The sequence below is a fragment of the Giraffa tippelskirchi genome, chromosome 1 (genome assembly GCF_054371585.1).
Source record: "Giraffa tippelskirchi isolate mGirTip1 chromosome 1, T2T-mGirTip1v1.2.pri, whole genome shotgun sequence".
Taxonomy (NCBI): domain Eukaryota; kingdom Metazoa; phylum Chordata; class Mammalia; order Artiodactyla; family Giraffidae; genus Giraffa; species Giraffa tippelskirchi.
In genome coordinates this window covers 200,491,936-200,511,009 of record NC_137275.1, presented here as the reverse complement: position 1 = coordinate 200,511,009, position 19,074 = coordinate 200,491,936, and the positions used below count along the sequence as shown (strand labels likewise).

The following is a 19,074-nucleotide window of genomic DNA, read 5'->3' as shown; positions in this document are numbered from 1 at the left end:
TGACAGGGTTATATCTGGAAATGGGCACTGGGGGACAGCCGGGGACATCTGGGGTGGGTAGTCCACAGGGAAGGGTGAGACCCAGGCTCAGAGGAGTCCAGGAAGGCAGTCTGGGTAGGACATGGGTCTTGGGTTGGACTCAGGAGTGAAGAACCCACAGGATCAACCCCAACTAGAGATATTGTCATGTCTTGAGTTGGAATCATCTAGAAAACACTCCTGGGAGAAGGGATGAGACTCAAACATTTAATATTGTTGAACACCTCTGTACAATGAAAGTAAAGTGCTTATTACAGAAATTATAAATAGCAAGAAATAAACACTTAGGAAAGAAGCAAGCCCCTGGAGAGCAAACACGCAGGCGGGCAGGGCTGGGGTCAGTCAGAGGCCCCCCAGGTCATCTGTGAGAAAGGCCAGCAGGAAGCGGCTGACGTGCCTGTCAATGATGACAGGGGAGAAGCCCAGGACACGCCGGGCCCCTGGCAGCACCTTGGGGTCTGGAAGACAAGGGGGTCTCAGAACTCTTCAAGAAGGCACCTTCTCTCATCCTCACAGCATCACCAGCCCACACCTGAGAGATGTGGGGCCCCCATGCCAAGTGGGCCTGCCTGGCACTGCTCCCACCCAGGACCTGGACAAGGTCAGCATGGCAGGAAAGTGACAGCAGGCATGCCACACTGGGTCACAAGGAGGGGCCTCAGGTGTGGGCCTCCGTCCATCTGGCAGGGCTCAGCCCCAGGATATGGAGAAGACTGGCCGAAGCCTGGCCAGGCAGCACCCACCTGGAGGGCAGCAGTAGATGAGGAGTGCCAGTCCTGCGGCCAGGCCAAGGCAGGTCAGGAAGGCCACAGGTCCTGGGGAGAAACGCAGGTGAGCAGCTCCCCGAGTCCTGAAGGGCAGGGAGGGGTCCGGAGGCCTCGAGCACAGGCTCACACCCTGTGCTGGGGTCAGCCAGGCAGGGATGCCCCTAGTGAGCACCCTGAGGGGGTCTGTCCAGTGGGCAGCCAGGAACAAAACCCAACTTAGAATAAGAAGCCCCCAAGACAGAGGTGGAGCCCTGGGTCAGGGGACAGAGAAAAGGGATGTGGGAGGCGGTTACCCCTGTCACTGAGCTCACGGCTTGCGGTGCCCGAGTCTAGCTCTGTGCAATCTGAGTTCTCTGGAAACAAAATCACAGGGCGTGGTTAGTCATGGAGGGGCTGGAGAGTAAGGTGGTCGCCTGCCATCAAGAAACCAAGGGGGCCGCCAAGGCCCCTCCCCGCAGACCACCCAGGCCCCTTGGGCTGTGTGGGTGCTGAGCCCTCCAGGCTGTGTCTGGGGCGGGGGGGGGGGCAGTCAGCACCAGGGAAGGACTCCTGCACAGTTTGGGGTCTTCTCCTTTTGTCCACTTCACGGGAACTTGAGGACCATGGGATGGGGATTTCATTGTTCCCTGGCAACCACAAGGCACCAACAGTGCAAACCCCTGCCTGTCCAAAGTCTGATGATGCTGAGTGAGGGCAGGTCGCTCTTTCTCTTTCCCCAGACATCCCTGGAGCTCCCCAATCAACCAGCTTCTTGACAACCCTGAGGACAGCCTGGAAGGTCCCTGACTCCAGGCAGGGCTGTGTGGTCCTGACAGCTGGGGTGACAGGACCGTTCTATGCCGCAGCTCAGGGCCCAGTTCTGCCAGCCTGTCCTTGGGGCTCCAGGTCCAGCTGAGTGGCCTGAGGTGAGCCACCTCTTCCCTCACAGCCTCCACTCTTTCATGTGAGAATTGAGGGACAGGAGCCACTCCCCCTGGGGACCTGGGTGCAGAGGCTTCAAGACTGAGCTGCCATCCCTACCTGTGCCTTCCCTGTACCCATCCTGGCAGCTCGAGGATCCCTCTCAAGCCTCCTGGGCCATGGGCTGGCACTTCTAAACCAAAACATATTGTCCTGGACCAGCCATCTGTGCCAGAGACTGTTGTACAGCAACACGTACACTGTGAGGATCTACCTGGGTGATCTACCTCCCTCTGTCGTGGAAGTCAGTTCACTCAAGGCTGGTATAGCCTACTGCTGCAAGCTAGTTCTGGTCAAAAGGGTAAGGATTCCCGGGTTCATTAGATTAAAGAGGAAAGGGCAGGACTATACGCACAAGATGCTTTCGTGTAAGAAACAGCACAAGAAAAAGGGAGACAGAGAGATGGAGACAGACACCCGCAGACATGGAGAGACAGAGACAGGGAGCCTTGGAGACAGAGATATCTGTGTTGTCTGAAATGCTTTCTCCTCGCTCTCTGAGGTTCACGCAAGATGCAACCAGAGGGCTGTCTCTGGCAAAGGGCTGAGCAAGGAGATGCCAAGGCCAGGGGGGTGGGACACGCACTTACCCAGGGTGTGTCGGCTAGGCAGGCAGCTGTGCAGGGGCTGGGCGTGGATGTAGAGGGCCCGGTAGAACTCCTGGCAGTCCCGCTCACCGCTCCGCTGCAGGTGGCCCAAGAGGTCACAGAGACGCACTCGCAGAGACACCTTGGGGTTCCGGAACTGGAGGAAGAAGGGGCACAAGACGAGATCAGGTTGGAGGACTCTGGACTCAGCCCCCAGCCCCAGACTTCTCAATAGCTGTGATGCCACCTTGGTGGCTGGAACACCCATGGGGAGGCAGCAATGTCTACCAAAGACTCAACCGCTCCCATGTGGCCCAAGACTGTGCTGCACAGCCACTAACCCTTGCACTCCCATTGGAAGCCGAGACAGGTCACCAAGAAAGATGGTGGTGACATTATTCCAAGTGTGGAAACTTAGCGGCTTGCTAAGTTGGCTTTCTCACATGTAAAAAGGGAATAATAAATCCACACAGTATGATCGTTATAGGGAACCTTCAAGGTAGTGGCATAAATGATAACTTCTAGTAGTTCACAGTGAACAGGAATGTGATTCAGGTTTTACAAAATAAATCAAGGGTTAAGGAGAAAAAAAAAGATGGCTTTTTTGATGTGGCTGACTGAAAAATATGCGCTTGTAAAGGTCAATGGACAGGGTGCTTGCACTGACCACCAGAACATGGAGGCTATGGCCCGGTGCTGCCACCTGGTGGTGGCGGACCGTAAAGGTACAGAAACTGCAAAGCAAAGGCAGGTGTGCAGCAGAAACCATGGGTACCTATGAGGAAAGGAAGGGTGGCGGGGGGTGGTGTGTGGAGGAGTTTCCTTTTTCTCATGTAAACATCTGAAGCTTTTCAAATTTTTTAAAAATAATGAATGCATATTAGACTTTTAATTACAAGACAGAAATCTGAGCCCCTACTTTTTAACTCACTGTACTACTTTTATAACTCAACAAGCATCTGAGCCAGTAGCAGGGTGCGGGTGGATTCTAGCTCTGTCGAGGATCAATCTCATCTGTCCCCTGGAGAGGCCCCAACCCTCCCGAGAGCCCTGCACGTGGCCCCAAGAGGAGAAAGGCTCGCTCTGTCACCCAGCTGGGAAGCAGGTCATGTGCCCCAGAGCCCCAGCTAGTCTCTGGCACCCACCCCTAGTGCCACACGGGAGCCAGAGAAGTGGGTGGGGTGCACAAGGAGCACCCACTCTCGTCCAGCGTTCCCGAACAGGACAGGCCAGATCACACCCAAAATGATTGTCCATTTTGAACTTTTGGAAGATGCTGAGTGAAGAGCTCTGCAGCACTCAGTAGAACTGGTGCTGGTTTTTGTCTGGTATCCCTGCTCCCCTCCCACCCTGGTACTCCCCTGTTCCCCCTCCCAGATCTGTCTCATGTTGTCACCCATCTCCTGTGACCCTCCAGCATTTCTGAAAGGGGCTAGAAGGTCTGATGACATGTAAAGAGACTAAAGCTCAAAAAGCTGATGTTCTAGGCCCAAGGTCACCCCAAGGAGATAGGTTTTCACCTCCAAGCGGTCCTGCCCCCCGCTTCTCCCAGCCCAGAGAGGAAGGGATGGGAGAGCAGCCTCAGGTTCCTTGGCACCTTTTCCGCGTCCTTGTTGCTGAGGATCTGGGGATAGTAGCGGTTTAGCTGGAGGATAATCCTGTCCACCTGCTGCTCACTCAGGCGTCCGAGGCCTGTGAGGAAAGGAGTGTCCTGGACTAGGCGATCACAGTAGGTTTGCTCTGAAACAGAAGCAGAGAACACAGAAGGACATGAGCCAGCACAGCCCAAGGAGGGGGTGTCGAGTCCCACACACCACGACACAGCCATGGCAGGGACTCCTCACAGTAAGGTCCTGTGCCCACCGAGAGGTGTACCAGCTGTAAGCATCGGACAACTGCTGACATCCCAACTCATGCACAGCCCAGAATTCTCCCATGTCATGCCAATCCCCTTGCAAAAGAGTGGGGTGGGTGGGTGCAGTGATAAAGGTACAGAGTGCTCAAAAGCAGAACAGAACCTCTGGCTCCTCCTCTCTTCTATGCCTGAGAGTTTATCACAAAAAAACTCAGAAGGGTGAAGAGTCTGCTGTCTGCAGGGTCCCCCAGCGCTCTCTGGAAATAGCCAGGCCTGAGGATGGACACAGCAGCACAGAGAAAGCCCAACTCCAAAGCTCCTACAGCCACTGTTGTCATGGGGACAGGAGACACACAGACAGGAGCACAGGGTTTAGAGTGGTTTAGACATAGTATCTGCAAGGCCTTGGGAAGCTGCCACAAACAGCAGACCAACATGCCTGCTACCCAGAAGGCTGGGAAATGCTTTTCCTTTTGTTTTTTTCTTTTAGAATCATCATTAAAACATCACTGTTACACTATCTTTCCCATTAACAATGTCCCTTAGAATGACAAGCCTTTAAAGGCAGGGAGTGGATGGGGAGAAGCTGGTGGGCAGATGGAAAAGAATCTCTGAGGAAGGGTCCCAAGTTCCTGCAGCCCTAGCTACCTGAACAAGTGTACCACCTTACCTATGTGAGGCAGCTTGTCCTGTTTCCTGGTGGACCCAGGGGATGGGGGGTTGGTGCGCGCGCAGGCAGAGCTGTATAGCAGGAGTTTTTGTATGTGACTGAAGTTAAGCTATCAATTCAAATTAGATAGCTGTAACTTTGCAATATTAAACATAACCCCCATGGTAACCACAGAGAAAATGTCCATAGAATATACACAAAAGAACATCAAAATGTGTTACTACAGAAAATCAACACAAAAGGAAGTAATGGAAGAAATGAAGAACAAAAAAGCTACAAGACATACACAAAACAAACAGCAAAAAGGTAGAAACAAGTTGTCCCTTATCAGTAATTAAATGTAAATGGATTAAACTCTCTAATCAAAAGACACATATTGACAGAATAGATTTGTGATACTGTGATTTACAGTAAGAAATATACATTTGGTCTTTGTCCCAATTCCTGCCACAGTTCCTAAAACTCAAGGAATTTTCTAAGCGATGAGAGCCATGAAGGTGAAAGGATATCTTCTGTTACTCATAACAAGCCCTTTCAACCTCATCTGACTTTGTATTAATGAGGATTTGAGGAAAGCCCCTAAATTACCACAGGGTGGGAGCTGATTGCCAGTGGAGCCAGCCATGTCATTAGAAAGGTGGAACTTTCAGCTTCACCATCTCCCTTCCCCCCACAATGTCTAGGGAAGGGACAGGGGTTGGAAGTTGAATCAGTCACCAATAGCTAACAATTTAATCAATCATGCCTACCTAAACTGAAAGCAAAAGTCACTCAGTCATGTCTGACTCTTTGCAACCCCATGGACTATGCAGTCCATGGAATTCTCCAGGCCAGGATACTGGAGTGGGTAGCCTTTCCCTTCTCCAGGGGATCTTCCTCACCCAGGGATCAAACCCAAGTCTCCCGCATTGCAGGCAGATTCTTTACCAGCTGAGCCACCAGGGAAGCTCATGCCTACTTAAGAAAGCCTCCATAAGGAATCAACCTGCCTGACTTCAGACTCTACTACAAAGCCACAGTCATCAAGACAGTATGGTACTGGCACAAAGATAGAAATATAGATCAATGGAACAAAATAGAAAGCCCAGAGATAAACCCACGCACATATGGACACCTTATCTTCGACAAAGGAGGCAAGAATATACAATGGAGAAAAGACAACCTCTTTAACAAGTGGTGCTGGGAAAACTGGTCAACCACTTGTAAAAGAATGAAACTAGAACACTTCCTAACACCGTACACAAAAATAAACTCAAAATGGATTAAAGATCTAAACGTAAGACCAGAAACAATAAAACTCCTAGAGGAAAACATAGGCAAAACACTCTCCGACATAAATCACAGCAGGATCCTCCATGACCCACCTCCCAGAATATTGGAAATAAAAGCAAAAATAAACAAATGGGACCTAATTAAAATTAAAAGCTTTTGCACAACAAAGGAAACTATAAACAAGGTGAAAAGACAGCCTTCAGAATGGGAGAAAATAATAGCAAATGAAGCAACAGACAAACAATTAATCTCAAAAATATACAAGCAACTTCTGCAGCTGAATTCCCGAAAAATAAATGACCCAATCAAAAAATGGGCCAAAGAACTAAACAGACATTTCTCCAAAGAAGACATACAGATGGCTAACAAACACATGAAAAGATGCTCAACATCACTCATTATTAGAGAAATGCAAATCAAAACCACAATGAGGTATCATTTCACACCAGTCAGAATGGCTGCTATCCAAAAGTCTACAAGCAATAAATGCTGGAGAGGGTGTGGAGAAAAGGGAACCCTCTTACACTGTTGGTGGGAATGCAAACTAGTACAGCCACTATGGAGAACAGTGTGGAGATTCCTTAAAAAACTGGGAATAGAACTGCCATATGACCCAGCAATCCCACTGCTGGGCATATACACCGAGGAAACCAGAATTGAAAGAGACGCGTGTACCCCAATGTTCATCGCAGCACTGTTTACAATAGCCAGGACATGGAAGCAACCTAGATGTCCATCAGCAGATGAATGGATAAGGAAGCTGTGGTACATATACACAATGGAATATTACTCAGCCATTAAAAAAAATACATTTGAACCGGTTCTACTGAGATGGATGAAACTGGAGCCCATTATACAGAGTGAAGTAAGCCAGAAAGAAAAACAACAATACAGTATACTAATGCATATATATGGAATCTGAAAGATGGTAACGATAACCCTATATGCGGGACAGAATGAGAGACACAGATGCATGGAACAATTTTATGGACTCTGAGGGAGAAGGTGAGGGTGGGACGTTCTGGGAGAATGGCATTGAGACGTGTATTGTCATATGTGAAACAGAGCACCATTCCATGTTCGATGCATGTGACAAGGGCTCAGGGCCGGGGCAATGGGATGACCCAGAGGGATGGGAGGGGGAGGGAGGTGGGTGGGGGGTTCGGGAAGGGGAACACATGTAAACCCATGGCTGATTCTTGTCAATGTATGGCAAAAACTATTACAATATTGTAAAGTAATTAGCCCCCAAGTAAAATAAATAAATTTATAAAAAAAAAAAATAATAAAATGTACATATTTAAAATCAAAAAAAAAAAAAAAAAAAAGAAAGCCTCCATAAACTTCCCCCCTACCAAACCGGGGTTTGGAGCACCTCCCAGTTACTAAACTCATGGAGGTACCTGGGAGGAGCATGGGAGCTCCATGCCCCTTCTCACATGTTTTGCCCTATGCATCTCTTCCACCTGGATGTTCACTTGTATCCTTGAAATATCCTTTGTAACAAACTGTGAACAGTAAGTGTTTTCCTGAGTTCTGTGAACTGCTCTAGCAAATGACAGTCAGGGGAACTCTGATTTATAGCCAGTCACTTAGAAGCACAGGTGCCAGCCTGGACTGGTGATTGGCATTTCAAGTGGGGGCAATCTTGTGGGACTGTGCCTAAAGTTGAACCTATGGGATCTGACACTCTCCAGATAGATGGTGTAAGAGTTGAGTTAAATTTATAGGACACCCAGTTGGTGTCCACCAAAGAACTGGAAAATTGCTTGACAGAGGAAAATCCCCCCCACATTTGGTAACCCAAAGTGTCAGAAATAAAAGCGTTGAGAAATATGTATCAAGAAAAGAAATGCAAGAAGGCAAAGTGGTTGTCTGAGGAGACCTTAAAAATAGCTGAGGAAAGAAGAGAAGCAAAATGCAAGGGAAAAAGGGAAAGATGTACCCAACTGAATGCAGGGTTCCAGAGAATAACAAGGAGAGATAAGAAGGCCTTCTTAAGTGAACAGTGCAAAGTAACAGAGGAAAATAATAGAATGCGAAGACTAGAGATTTCTTGAAGAAAACTGGAGATATCAAGGGAGCATTTCATGCAAAGATGGGACAGAAACGGTATAAGGACCTAACAGAAGCAGAAGAGATTAAGAAGTGGCAAGAATACACAGAAGAACTATACAAAAAAGGTTTTAATGACCCAGTTAATCATGATGGTATGGTCACTCATCTAGAGCCAGACATTCTGCAGTGTGAAGTCAAGTGAGCCTTATGAAGCATTACTACACACCCCCTTTCACTTTGCCAACTGGACTTATGTCTTTATTGGTCATTCAAGTGGGGCAAAGGAAATAACCTTTTAAAACTCAGGCAAACTGGGGGTTTGTCTTGTAATCTGTCAGAGGAAACATTGTAAAAAAAAAAAAAAGCAGCAGCAGCAGCATTACTAAAAACAAAGCTAGTGGAGGTGACAGAAGTCCAGCTGGGTTATTTCAAATCCTAAAGGATTTTAAAGTGCTGCATTCAATATGTCAGCAAATTTGGAAAACTCAGCAGTGACCACGGGACTGGAAAAGGTCAGTTTTCAACTCAATCCGAAAGGAAAGCAAGGCCAAAGAACGTGTAATCTACTGTACTATTGCGCTCATTTCACATGCTAGCACGGTTATGCTCAAAATCCTTGAAGCTAGGCTTCAGCAGGATGTGAACTGAGAACTTCCAGATGTACAAGCTGGGTTTAGAAAAAAGCAGAGGAATCAGAGATCAAATTGTCAACATTCACTGGCTCACAGAGAAAGCAAGCGAATTCAAGAAAAACATCTAGTTCTGCTTCATTGACTACGCTAAAGCTTTTGACTGTGTGGATCACAACACATTGTGGAAAATTCTTAAAAGAAATGGGAATATCAGACCACTTCACCTGTCTCCTCAGAAACCTGTATGTGGGTTAAAAAGTAACAATTAAAACAGGACATGGAACAACTGACTGGTTCACAACTAGGAAAGGAGTGGAACAAGGCTGTATATTGTCACCCTTATTTAACTTAAATACTTATTTACTTAATACTTATTTAACTTAAATGCAGAGTACATCATGTAAAATGCTGGGTTGGATGAATCACAAGCTGGAATCAAGATTGCTGTGAGAGATATCAACAACCTCAGATATGAAGATAATACCACTCTAGTGGCAGACAGTGAAGAGGAACCAAAGAGCCTCTTGATGAGGGTGAAAGAGGAGAGTGAAAAAGCTGGCTTGAAACTCAACATTCAAAAAACTAAGATCATGGCATCCTGGTCCATCACTTCACAGCAAACAGAAGGGGAAAAAGTGGAAGCAGTGACAGATTTAATTTTCCTGGGCTCTAAAATCACTGTGGATGGTGACTGCAGCCATGAAATTTAAAAATGCTTGCTCCCTGAAGAAAAGCTGTGAGAAACCTAGACAGCATATTAAAAAGCAGAGACATCATTTGCCAACAAAGGTCCGCCTAGTCAAAGCTATGGTTTTTCCAGTAGTCATGTATGTATGTGAGAAGTGGACCATAAAGAAGGCTGAGTGTTGATCTGATGCTTTCGAATTTGGTCCTGGAGAAGACTCTTGAGAGTTCTTTGGACTGCGAGGAGATCAAACCAGTCAATCCTAAAGGAAATAAACCCTGAAGGTTCATTGGAAGAACCAATGCTGAAGCTCCAATACTTTGCCCACCTGATGCAAAGAGCTGACTCACTGGAAAAGTTACTGATGCTGGGAAAGATTGAAGGCAAAGGAGAAGGGCTTGGCAGAGGATGAGACGGTTAGATAGCATCACTGACTCAATGCACATGACTTTGAGCAAACTCTGGGAGAGAATGGAGGACAGGAGAGCTCGGCATGCTACAGTCCATGAGGTGGAAAAGAGTTGGACATGACTTAGCAACTGAACAACAACAACATATTGAGAAAGCTCGCGTGCAGCCATGAAGACCCAGTGCAGCCAACAACAACAACAACATCAGTGCCCTCCTTAAAGCAGCCTGTATAAATGTTGACCCTTTCTGGCCAGGCTTGTTTGCAAAGGCTTTGGCCAGTGTCAACATCAGGAGCCTCACCTGCCACATGGGGGGCTGGTGGATCTGCCCCCAGCAGCTGGTGCTGCACCAGCAGTAGGTCCAACCCTCTTCACCACTGCTGCCCTAGCTGAGGAGAAGAAAGCAGAGGCAAAGAAATAAGAATCTGAAAAGTCTGATGATGACATAGGCTTTGGTCTTTTTGACTAAACCTCTTCAGTAACACATTCAATAAAAAGCTGAACTCTTAAAAAAAAAACTTAAAAAAAGGAATAAAACACTTAGAAATAAATTTAACCAAGGAGATGGAAGAATTGTACACTGATCGACAAAACACTACTCAAAGAAATGCTAAAAGACACAAATAAATGGAAAGACATTCCATGTCCATGGGTTGGAAGACTTAATATTGCAAAGATGACAATACTACCCAAAGTGATCCAGGAATTCAATGTAACCCCTATCCAAACTGCAGTAAATCTTTTTTTGTCTTTTTTTCATCCTAAAATTCATATGGGATCTCAAGGGACTTGTACAGCCAAAACAATCCTGAAAAAAGAACAAAGTGGATGATTCACACTTACTGATTTCAAATTTACTACAAAGCTACAGGAATCAAAACCATGGAAGTAACATATAGACCAATGTAATAGACTAGAAAGTCCAGAAATTAACCCTATTTTGAGTAAAAAAAAAAAAAAAATGAGTGAAAAGACAATCCACAGAATGGGAGAAAATATTTGCAAAGCATATATCTGATTAGGGATTAATATATATAAAGAGAGAGAATATGAAAAGAACTCCTACAACTCAACAACAACAAAAAATCCTACAAAATAACCAATACAACGATGAGCAAAATACTTGAACAGGTATTTCTCCAAAGGTGGACAAATGACTGCTAAGTACATGAAAAGATGCTCAACATTACTAGTCATTAGTGAAAAGCAAGTCAAAATACAATGAGATACCATTTCATACTCATTAGGGTAAAATAAATATATGGAGAGAGGGAATATGAATATGAGGATGAGGAGAAACTGAAACTCTCATGCACTCCTGGTGGGCAGGTAAAATGGTGCAGCTACCATGGAAAACAGTATGGCTGTTCCTCAAAAAGTTAATCAAATACATCCACAATTCCATTCCTGGGTACACACTCAAAAGAATTCAAAGCAGAGACTCAGATATGTGCACGTCAAGTTGAGAGTAGCATTTACTCACAAAAGCCAAAAGGTAAAAACAACCCAAGTGTCCACAGACAGATAAACAGATAGACAAAATATGGTATACATACAATGGAAAACTATACAACCATAAGAAGGAATGGAATTCTAATACATGGGTTCAAAAACATGGATGAACCATGAAAACAATACGCTAAGTGAAATAAATTAGACATAAAAAGATAAATGAAGTGAAGTGTTATGTTAGTTGCTCAGTCGTGTCTGACTCTTTGTGACCCCATGGACTGTAACCCACCAGGCTCTTCTGTCCATGGGATTTTCCAGGCAAGAATACCGGAGTGGGTTGCCATTTCCTTCTCCAAGGAATCTTCCTGACCCAGGGATTGAACCCAGGTCTCCTGCACTGCAAGCAGACTCTACCATTTGAGCCACCAGGGAAGCCGATACAAAAGGACAAATGTTGTATTATTCCACTATATGAACTATCTAGAATAAGCAAATTCTAAAGACAGAAAGTACCATAGTGATTAACAGGAGCTGCAGGTAGGGGTGAAAGGGGAGTTTTTGTTTAATGAATACAGTTTCTCTTTGGGATGATGAAAAAGTTCTTGAAATACACAGTTTCACAGCACTGTGGATGTATTTAATCCCAGTGAAATGGTTAAAATGGTAAATTTTATGTTCTGTATATTTTACCACACATATACAGATAAATGGACATGAATCTGAGCAAACTCCAGGAGACAGTTGAGGACAGAGGAGCCTGAGCAAGCTTGCAAACAGTCAGCCACGACTCAGCAACTGAACAACAAAATACATATAAAGGTAAGTGGATAATATATTAAACTGTGGTTCAGTTTAATAAGTTACAATGGAATATAACCCAGTGATACAAAGACCTACGAAGTTACAAAAAGACATTGAGGAAACAAATACATTTTGCTAAAGGTTAAAGAAGCCAATTTGAAAAGGCTATATACTATATGATCCCAAGTATATGATATTTTAGAAAATGCAAAACAATGGAGACAGTAAAAAGATCAGTGGTTGCCAAGGGTTATGGAAGAGGGAGGGGTAAATAGATGGAGCACAGAAGATGTTTAACCCAGTAAAACTTCTTGTATGATACTGTAATAGTGGATACAGGACATCAAGAATTTTTCAAAACTCATACAGTATACAACACAAGGAATGAACCATTATATTAATATGGACTTTAGTTAGTAACAACTGAAATTAATAATACTGTATCACTACTGGCTTATTAAGGTAACAACCATACAAATGCAAGATATTAATAATAGAGGAAACGGGGTGGGGGGAGCCCTCTGTGTTATCTGCTCGATTGTCTATAAACTAAAAATGTTCCAAAAATAAATTCTAGTAGTTAATAAGAAATACTATTTGGAAATTCCATTGTTGAATTTTTTTTTCTTTTAAAATTTTATCTATTTTATTTTTGGCTGTGCTACGTCTTCATTGCTGTGCGGGCTTTCCTCCAGTTGCGGTGCACAGGTTTCTCATTGCAATGGCTTCTCCTGTGCAGAGCATGGGCTTTAGGGTGCACGGGGCTCAGTTGTTGCAGCTCCCGGGCTCTAGAGCACAGGTTCAATAGTTGTGGCACAAAGGCCGAGTTGCTCTGCAGTTTGTGGGATCTTCCCAGATCTGGGATAAAACCCATGTCTCCTGCATTGACAGGCAGATTCTTTACCACTAAGCAAAAAGGGAAACCCTCCATTGTTGAATTTAAAGACAAAAACAACAGTCACAGAAAGGAGATGAATTCTTGGATTGGGTGGTGTTCACTGGAAACGAGCATGAAGGACTTTCTGGAGTGACAGAAACGTTCTATCTTGATTTGGCCTGGGCCAGTTGTTCCATGAGTATATATGTTTGTCAAAACTTAAGAGAATTTTTCACTAAAAATGAGTGTATTTTTAAGTAAACAATACTTCAATAAAGTTGATTTTTAAAAAGTAGGGTCATTGAGTTGGAACAAGTGGGGCCTCCTCCCGATTTCTTCCATGGGCCCAACTCAATAGACCGTTTACCTTCTCATCTCTCTCTCCTGATGCTACCTCCTCCTGGATGGTCTATTCCCCCTAGAATAAGAATTTCTAACTTTTGATTCTCCCAGTCTCTGAAAGTATATTTTGAAGACAGACTTGTCAGTAGCTCCAACATGGTAAAGAAGCCATGGACAGGGATGTAGAGACACCTGTCACCACCACGTGGCAGGACCCTCCTGGCCACCTGGCTTCATCACCTGTAGCCTCTCTGATTAAAGAGTTAATAATATTGGCCATAGTTCATAGACTGGGACCCACGCTTGGGCATTCTGAGAGCTCTACGCATCATCATTCTTTCATCAGTTCTGCTACACAAGCATGACCACTACCCTCATTTTCAGAAGGAGAAACTAAGGCACAATAATTTTCAGAAGGAGAAACTGAGGCACAATAAGTAGATAAAGTACCTGCTTAAGACCTCAATCAGCTGGAGAGTGATGGATTGAGTTCAGGACCCAGGCACTGTGTTGGGGCCCATTTCTGCCTCTCTGATCAATCTACTAATTAATCATGCAAGTTAGCTGCATCATGTCTGCTTCTGACCAAGCCATGGGCTGTCTTGCCCAGTGCTGCCAGTGTGTGCACCTGTGCATAGGGCTGGCACACAGTAAGCACTCACTAAAGAGTTTGGGAACGAATGGACATAAGTCCAAGGCTCAGGGCAAGGGCTGTCAGTGGACAGTGACCAGCACTTCTGCAGTGGCTCCTCCCACCCTGCAGGCTGCTAGCCAGGGAGGCCTCCACTGACTGCAGCTGTGAGTCACTTGGCATAATAGCATAGCCTGGGGACCACAGCTCTGGGCTCTGCTGTGCCCTGTGCTTCCTGTGGCCGTTGTGAGCTGTGCACACAAACCACACCCGGGCGGCCATTCACAGGTGTGACAAAGCACAAGAAAGGAAACCAGTTTGGTCCCAAGTGACAGTCCCAGATAGTTTTTACAGGAAGGAGGAAGAGGAATGCTCTGGCATAAAAACTCACCAGACCTTTGCCAGCAACCTTTGCTAAGCCCTACCTCCCCCATCGTCGTTTTTTTCTTTGGTTGCGCTGGGTCTTCACTGCTGCATGCAGGCTTTCTTTAGTTGCAGCAAGCAGGGGCTACTCTTCATTGTAGTGGCTTCTCCTGTTGCAGAACACAGGCTCTAGGCACGCAGGCTCAGGAGTTGCAGCATGCGGGCTCCAGGGCAGGTGGACTTCAGTAGCTGCGGTACACAGGCTCAGTAGTTGAGGCTCATGGGCTCCAGAGCACAGGCTCAGTAGTTGTGGTGCACGGGCTTAGAAGCTCCGTGGCATGCTGAAGCCTCCCAGACCAAAGATCAAACCCATGTCCCCTGCATCGGCAGGTGGATTCTTATCCACTGTGTGACCACGGAAGTCCCCCTCCCCCATCATCTTGCCCTATTGGCACCACAAGCATGGTTAGGCTGGCCAACCTGTTAGCCTGACCTGGCACTGGAGGCCCTGTGGGAGCAGGCCTCACTTGCTCTCACCAGGTCTCCCAGCCTCTGAGCCAACCCTGCACAGCAACGCCCAACTGCAGCATCCTGCCCCGGATTCCCAGGGACAAGAGCACCTTCCCTATGGTCTCCACCGGGCTAACTCACACTCACTGTCCTCCCCTCAAGAGACTTTCCTGAGTTCCCCACCCACCACCACCCCCATCAAAGTCCAGATGCTTGGGCCTCAAACTCCCTTCCCAAATTGAATCCCCCAGAACCCCCTCCTCTCTCAGTGTCCAACCTGGCCTCAGGCATGGAGCTGCGATGGCCCACTCCCCAGCACACCACAAGGAAGGGGCTGGTTCTGCAGCAATAGTAATTGCTACAGTGATACTTGGTCAGTGGGGACCCTGCACAGATACATCAGGCTCCACACACTCACTCTGCAACCCTTCGTAAAGGCCCCAGAACAAGACAGGTTGCTATTGGTGCATGGAGACAGTAAGCCAGGAATTTGGGACCTACAGCCTGGAAAATCCCATGGACAGAGGAGCCTGGTAGGCTACAGTCCATGGGGTCGAGAAGAGTCGGACACGACTGAGCGACTTCACTTTCACTTTCATGCATTGGAGAAGGAAAGGGCAACCCACTCCAGTGTTCTTGCCTGGGGAATCCCAGGGACAGAGAAGCCTGTTGGGCTGCCGTCTATGGGATCGCACAGAGTCGGACACGAGTGACGCGACGCAGCAGCAGCAGCAGTCTTGCAGGCCTGTTCATTTGGCCCTCCCAGGCCTGTCCTCTCTGGGCCCTAGTTCCCCACCCCCAAAATGAAGGGCTCTGAGGGAAGAGGTCTCTAGAGGCCCAGGACACAGAGACAGTAGGGAGAAGGGGGACTGGTGGGCCTGGGCAAGGTCTAGTCCTGGCTCCACCACTGACTGCCCTAGCAGTCTAGGGCACCTGCCCAAGCTGAGTCTTTGTTTCCTCATTCACACACCGAGATATTCCATATTTCCCCATACAGAAGGCCTGAGTAGGAAGCACCTGATGCAGGGCCAGATGCACAGTAGGTACAACAGACCTTTGAACAGTGAGGGGGTTGGAGGACAGACCCCGAGGAGTCAAAAATCCACATTACTTTACAGTCAGTCCTCTGTATCCATAATTTTGCATATGAGAATTCAGCCAACCTCAGGTCAGGCAGTAGTATGCATGCATCGAAAAAAATCCACATATTTGAAACTGTCACATTTGAAACCCTAGGTCAGAGGATCAACTTTACTCAGAAATAGCAGCCACAGATAAAAACAGTTCAGAGAGACGACACGGGAGTGAGTAGTACCTGGGGTCTCTTCTGGCTTAGGCTGGTACACTGGTGTCCTGGAAATCACCAGGTTCCTGCCCATGAAATCTTACTTGTATGTGGGACTTAGGCTGGGACTCCAGTGACAGCTAAGGAGAGAACAGGGACTTCAGGGGCCTCCCAGACCCTGTGGGTCACCTAGGTGACTTTTACTCCAGAAGCATTCCCTGAAATAAGGTATGCTTCTGGAAGCCCCCACACTCCCTGATTACACTGTCATGGACTCTCGCCAGCCTGTTACTCTCATGGAGCTTCTCCTACAAGGAAAGGTCCACAGAGCAGGGTCACTCTGCTCAGGGTCAGGAAGGTGGTGCGCGGGTCCCCATTCCAGAGAGGCCCTTGGAGGATGGCTGGGCTGGGGCCAGCATTCTGGGGAAAAAAAAAAAGCTGGAGGGGCTGGGGCAGTCCAGATGGGGCACAAAGCCTTGGGAGACAGAGTCTGTGTGCAAGATTCCCTCAGGCTTGTCCCTGGACAAGGGGTGCAGCCTGGGAGATACCAGAGTCCCGCAGGTACCACACACTGCCCAGGAAGGCACCACCTGTTGGGCAGACTCAAGGGACTCCTAGTAGAAGACACAGCCTTCTATCAGGAGTTTCTATATCTCCTGATAGAAGCACAGTAGAACCCCAGAGAGTATTCCTTGCCACCAATTTTACTTTCACCTCCCACAGCCAGGCCACATATCCTCACCCCAGCAGCTCCCCACTTGCAGACATCCGTTGGCCCCTGCCCTCCTGGAATCACCCAACACCTGGTCCCCGCCCACTAGAACCTTCCATGGCTTGACCTGGCCTCACAGCACAGAACACGCGAAGGCTCGGCCCCTAACGCTCAGAAGCCTCCAGGGCATGACGTGGCTTTGCCCACCAGAACCCTCCAGAGCTTGTCCATGGCCCCCGCCCCCAAGCACCCTCCCGGACCCGGCCTGGCCTCGCCCCCAAAGAACCCAGCCCTGGGCCGCGCGCGGCTCTGCCGTCGTCCTGTCGACAGGGCACGCAGTCATGGACAAGGTCACTCGTCGTCGCAGCGAGGAGGGGTATCGGGACACTCGGACCCTACGCGCCACCGTGGCCGCGCGCCTGTCCCCGCATGGCAGGCACGACCCCGGACCGCGCTCACCTGTCATGGCGGCGGCACGCCGTGCATTCGGCCGACCCGCCCCGTGTGGTCAGCCCGTGTGGTTGTCCGCGCGTTGCCCGTGGGCCCCGGTGACCGCCTCCCGCTCTGGCCCGCTTTTTCCCGGTGGGCCCCGCCCCTGGTATCCTCTCGGCTAAGCTCTAACCCCGCCCTCACTGGGCCCGCCCCTTCCCGCTAGGCCCCGCCCATGGCGTCGGCGGCGCTGCCGCACGGTGTAAAACCCCCAGTCTTCCCTGCAGTCCAGCTTCCTAACGCGTTGGCTACGGACGTCGTTGAGCCCTTAGCCCCGCCCCTCGCTGGGTCCGCCCTTCCGGGAATCCAGGGCCTAGTCTTTGTCAACGCGAGGGCTCCAAACCCTGCCCTGAGCCCCAACCTTGCAGACGTTAACTAGGTCGCGACCACAACCCTGAACCCCGCCCCTCGCTCGGTCCTTATTAGTTACCGGGCCTCCGAAAGCCTTGAGCCTCACTCCCGCCCACAGGAGGTGCCCTCAGCTCCGCCCCTCACTCAGCTCCGCCCCCGCTGCTCTGGGCTAAATCACTACCGTATCCTGACTCTAAACACCGCCACTACTCTAGCTCCGCCTTCTCGGCGCTAGCTACGTCGCGGCGCAGTCCTGAGCCCCTCCCCTCACTCGAGCCTCACCCCAACTCGGGCTCAACTTCGTTTGTAGCCCACGCACTCCTCCCAGGCCTGGCTCCACCTTGGGTCTGCCCTGGTCCAGTCCTGTCTTGGCCTGGCGGGCCGGCCAGCCTGTAGACATGGTTGAGCTCTTCGCAGCCCAGTCAGCGGTGCTTCTGCTTTCCGCGCCACCCTCCACCCCACCCCCCACCGCGTTCCCCTCTCCCATGAGGGAACTGGAGGATGCTTACTGGAGGGGTTCAGTTCAGTCGCTCAGTGGTGTCGGACTCTGCGACCCCATGGACTGCAGCACGCCAGGCTTCCCTGTCCATCACCAACTCCTAGAGCTTACTCAAACTCATGTCCATCAAGTCAGTGACGCCATCCAACCATCTCATCCTCTGTCGGCCCCTTCTCCTCTGGCCTTCAATCTTTCCCAGCATCAGGGCCTTTTCTAGTGAGTCAGCTCTTCGCATCAGGTGGCCAGAGTATTGGAGTTTCAGCTTCAGCATCAGTCCTTCCAATGAATATTCGGGACTGATTTCCTTAAGAATTGACTGGTTGGAACTCCTTGCAGTCCAGGCGGGGCCTATCCTAAACTGGGAGGGATAGCACCTACCTTGGACAGGAAGATTGTGTAACATGACCTGGGGGTGATAGCGGAAGTCCAGGCCTGCTCCAGGTCCTAGGGCGTCGTCCTCCCAGAGGGAGGGGGCATCCTGCCCACCAGTGGAACTGGCCTGACCCCCGCATTACTCTGCATCATTCTTGCTGGGTCATGACTCTGCAGACAAAAAATGTTGCCTGCCATCCAAGTAAAGGTAAATGATACCTACTATTAAGCCATTTGCCTCTGTACTACTCGCTTTGAGGGGCATTTAGGAGGAGAAAAACAAGATACTGGCCTCAGATAGTTGAGATGTGTAAGGAATAAATTCAATGAACCCACGTTCTTGCATCTTCCCAAAGATAGTAAAGCACTAAGATCATTAACTTGAAGTGTCTGTTTTTGTAATTAGTAATCTTTCGATGTTCAACTTCATGGGTTTTTTAGTTTCTTTGTGGTTT

The 19,074-nt window shown here is 48.4% G+C and overlaps 1 protein-coding gene and 1 non-coding gene across 3 annotated transcripts; one reads left to right on the top strand and one right to left on the bottom strand.

The window, feature by feature from the left end:
- Positions 1 to 232: 232 nt before the first annotated feature.
- CARD19 (caspase recruitment domain family member 19) lies at positions 233 to 17,489 on the bottom strand. 2 transcript variants are annotated; one of them, XM_081524401.1, is made up of 6 exons: positions 17,368 to 17,489; positions 3,951 to 4,093; positions 2,357 to 2,510; positions 1,100 to 1,159; positions 783 to 854; positions 233 to 497 (listed from the first exon to the last, which is right to left on the bottom strand). In XM_081524401.1, exons 1-6 carry the CDS (start codon positions 17,372 to 17,374, stop codon positions 382 to 384), a joined length of 552 nt encoding a protein of 183 aa, XP_081380527.1. In that variant the 5' UTR covers positions 17,375 to 17,489; the 3' UTR covers positions 233 to 381. The 2 variants fall into 2 exon arrangements, with proteins under 2 accessions (XP_081380527.1, XP_081380528.1); XM_081524402.1 differs by lacking the exon at positions 1,100 to 1,159.
- On the top strand, positions 8,431 to 8,557 carry LOC145521855 (small nucleolar RNA SNORA27). The gene has a single exon (XR_014065747.1). It is a non-coding gene; the product is annotated as a small nucleolar RNA SNORA27 (small nucleolar RNA).
- Positions 17,490 to 19,074: the final 1,585 nt, after the last annotated feature.

What these genes read in the sequence shown, in the direction of transcription:
- CARD19 (XM_081524401.1), bottom strand. An exon ending in GCCTAGCCGACACACCCTGG is followed by an intron (nt 1,160 to 2,356) that starts GTAAGTGCGTGT and finishes TTTTGTTTCCAG; the next exon opens with AGAACTCAGATTGCACAGAG. An exon ending in CATCTACTGCTGCCCTCCAG is followed by an intron (nt 498 to 782) that starts GTGGGTGCTGCC and finishes CTTGTCTTCCAG; the next exon opens with ACCCCAAGGTGCTGCCAGGG.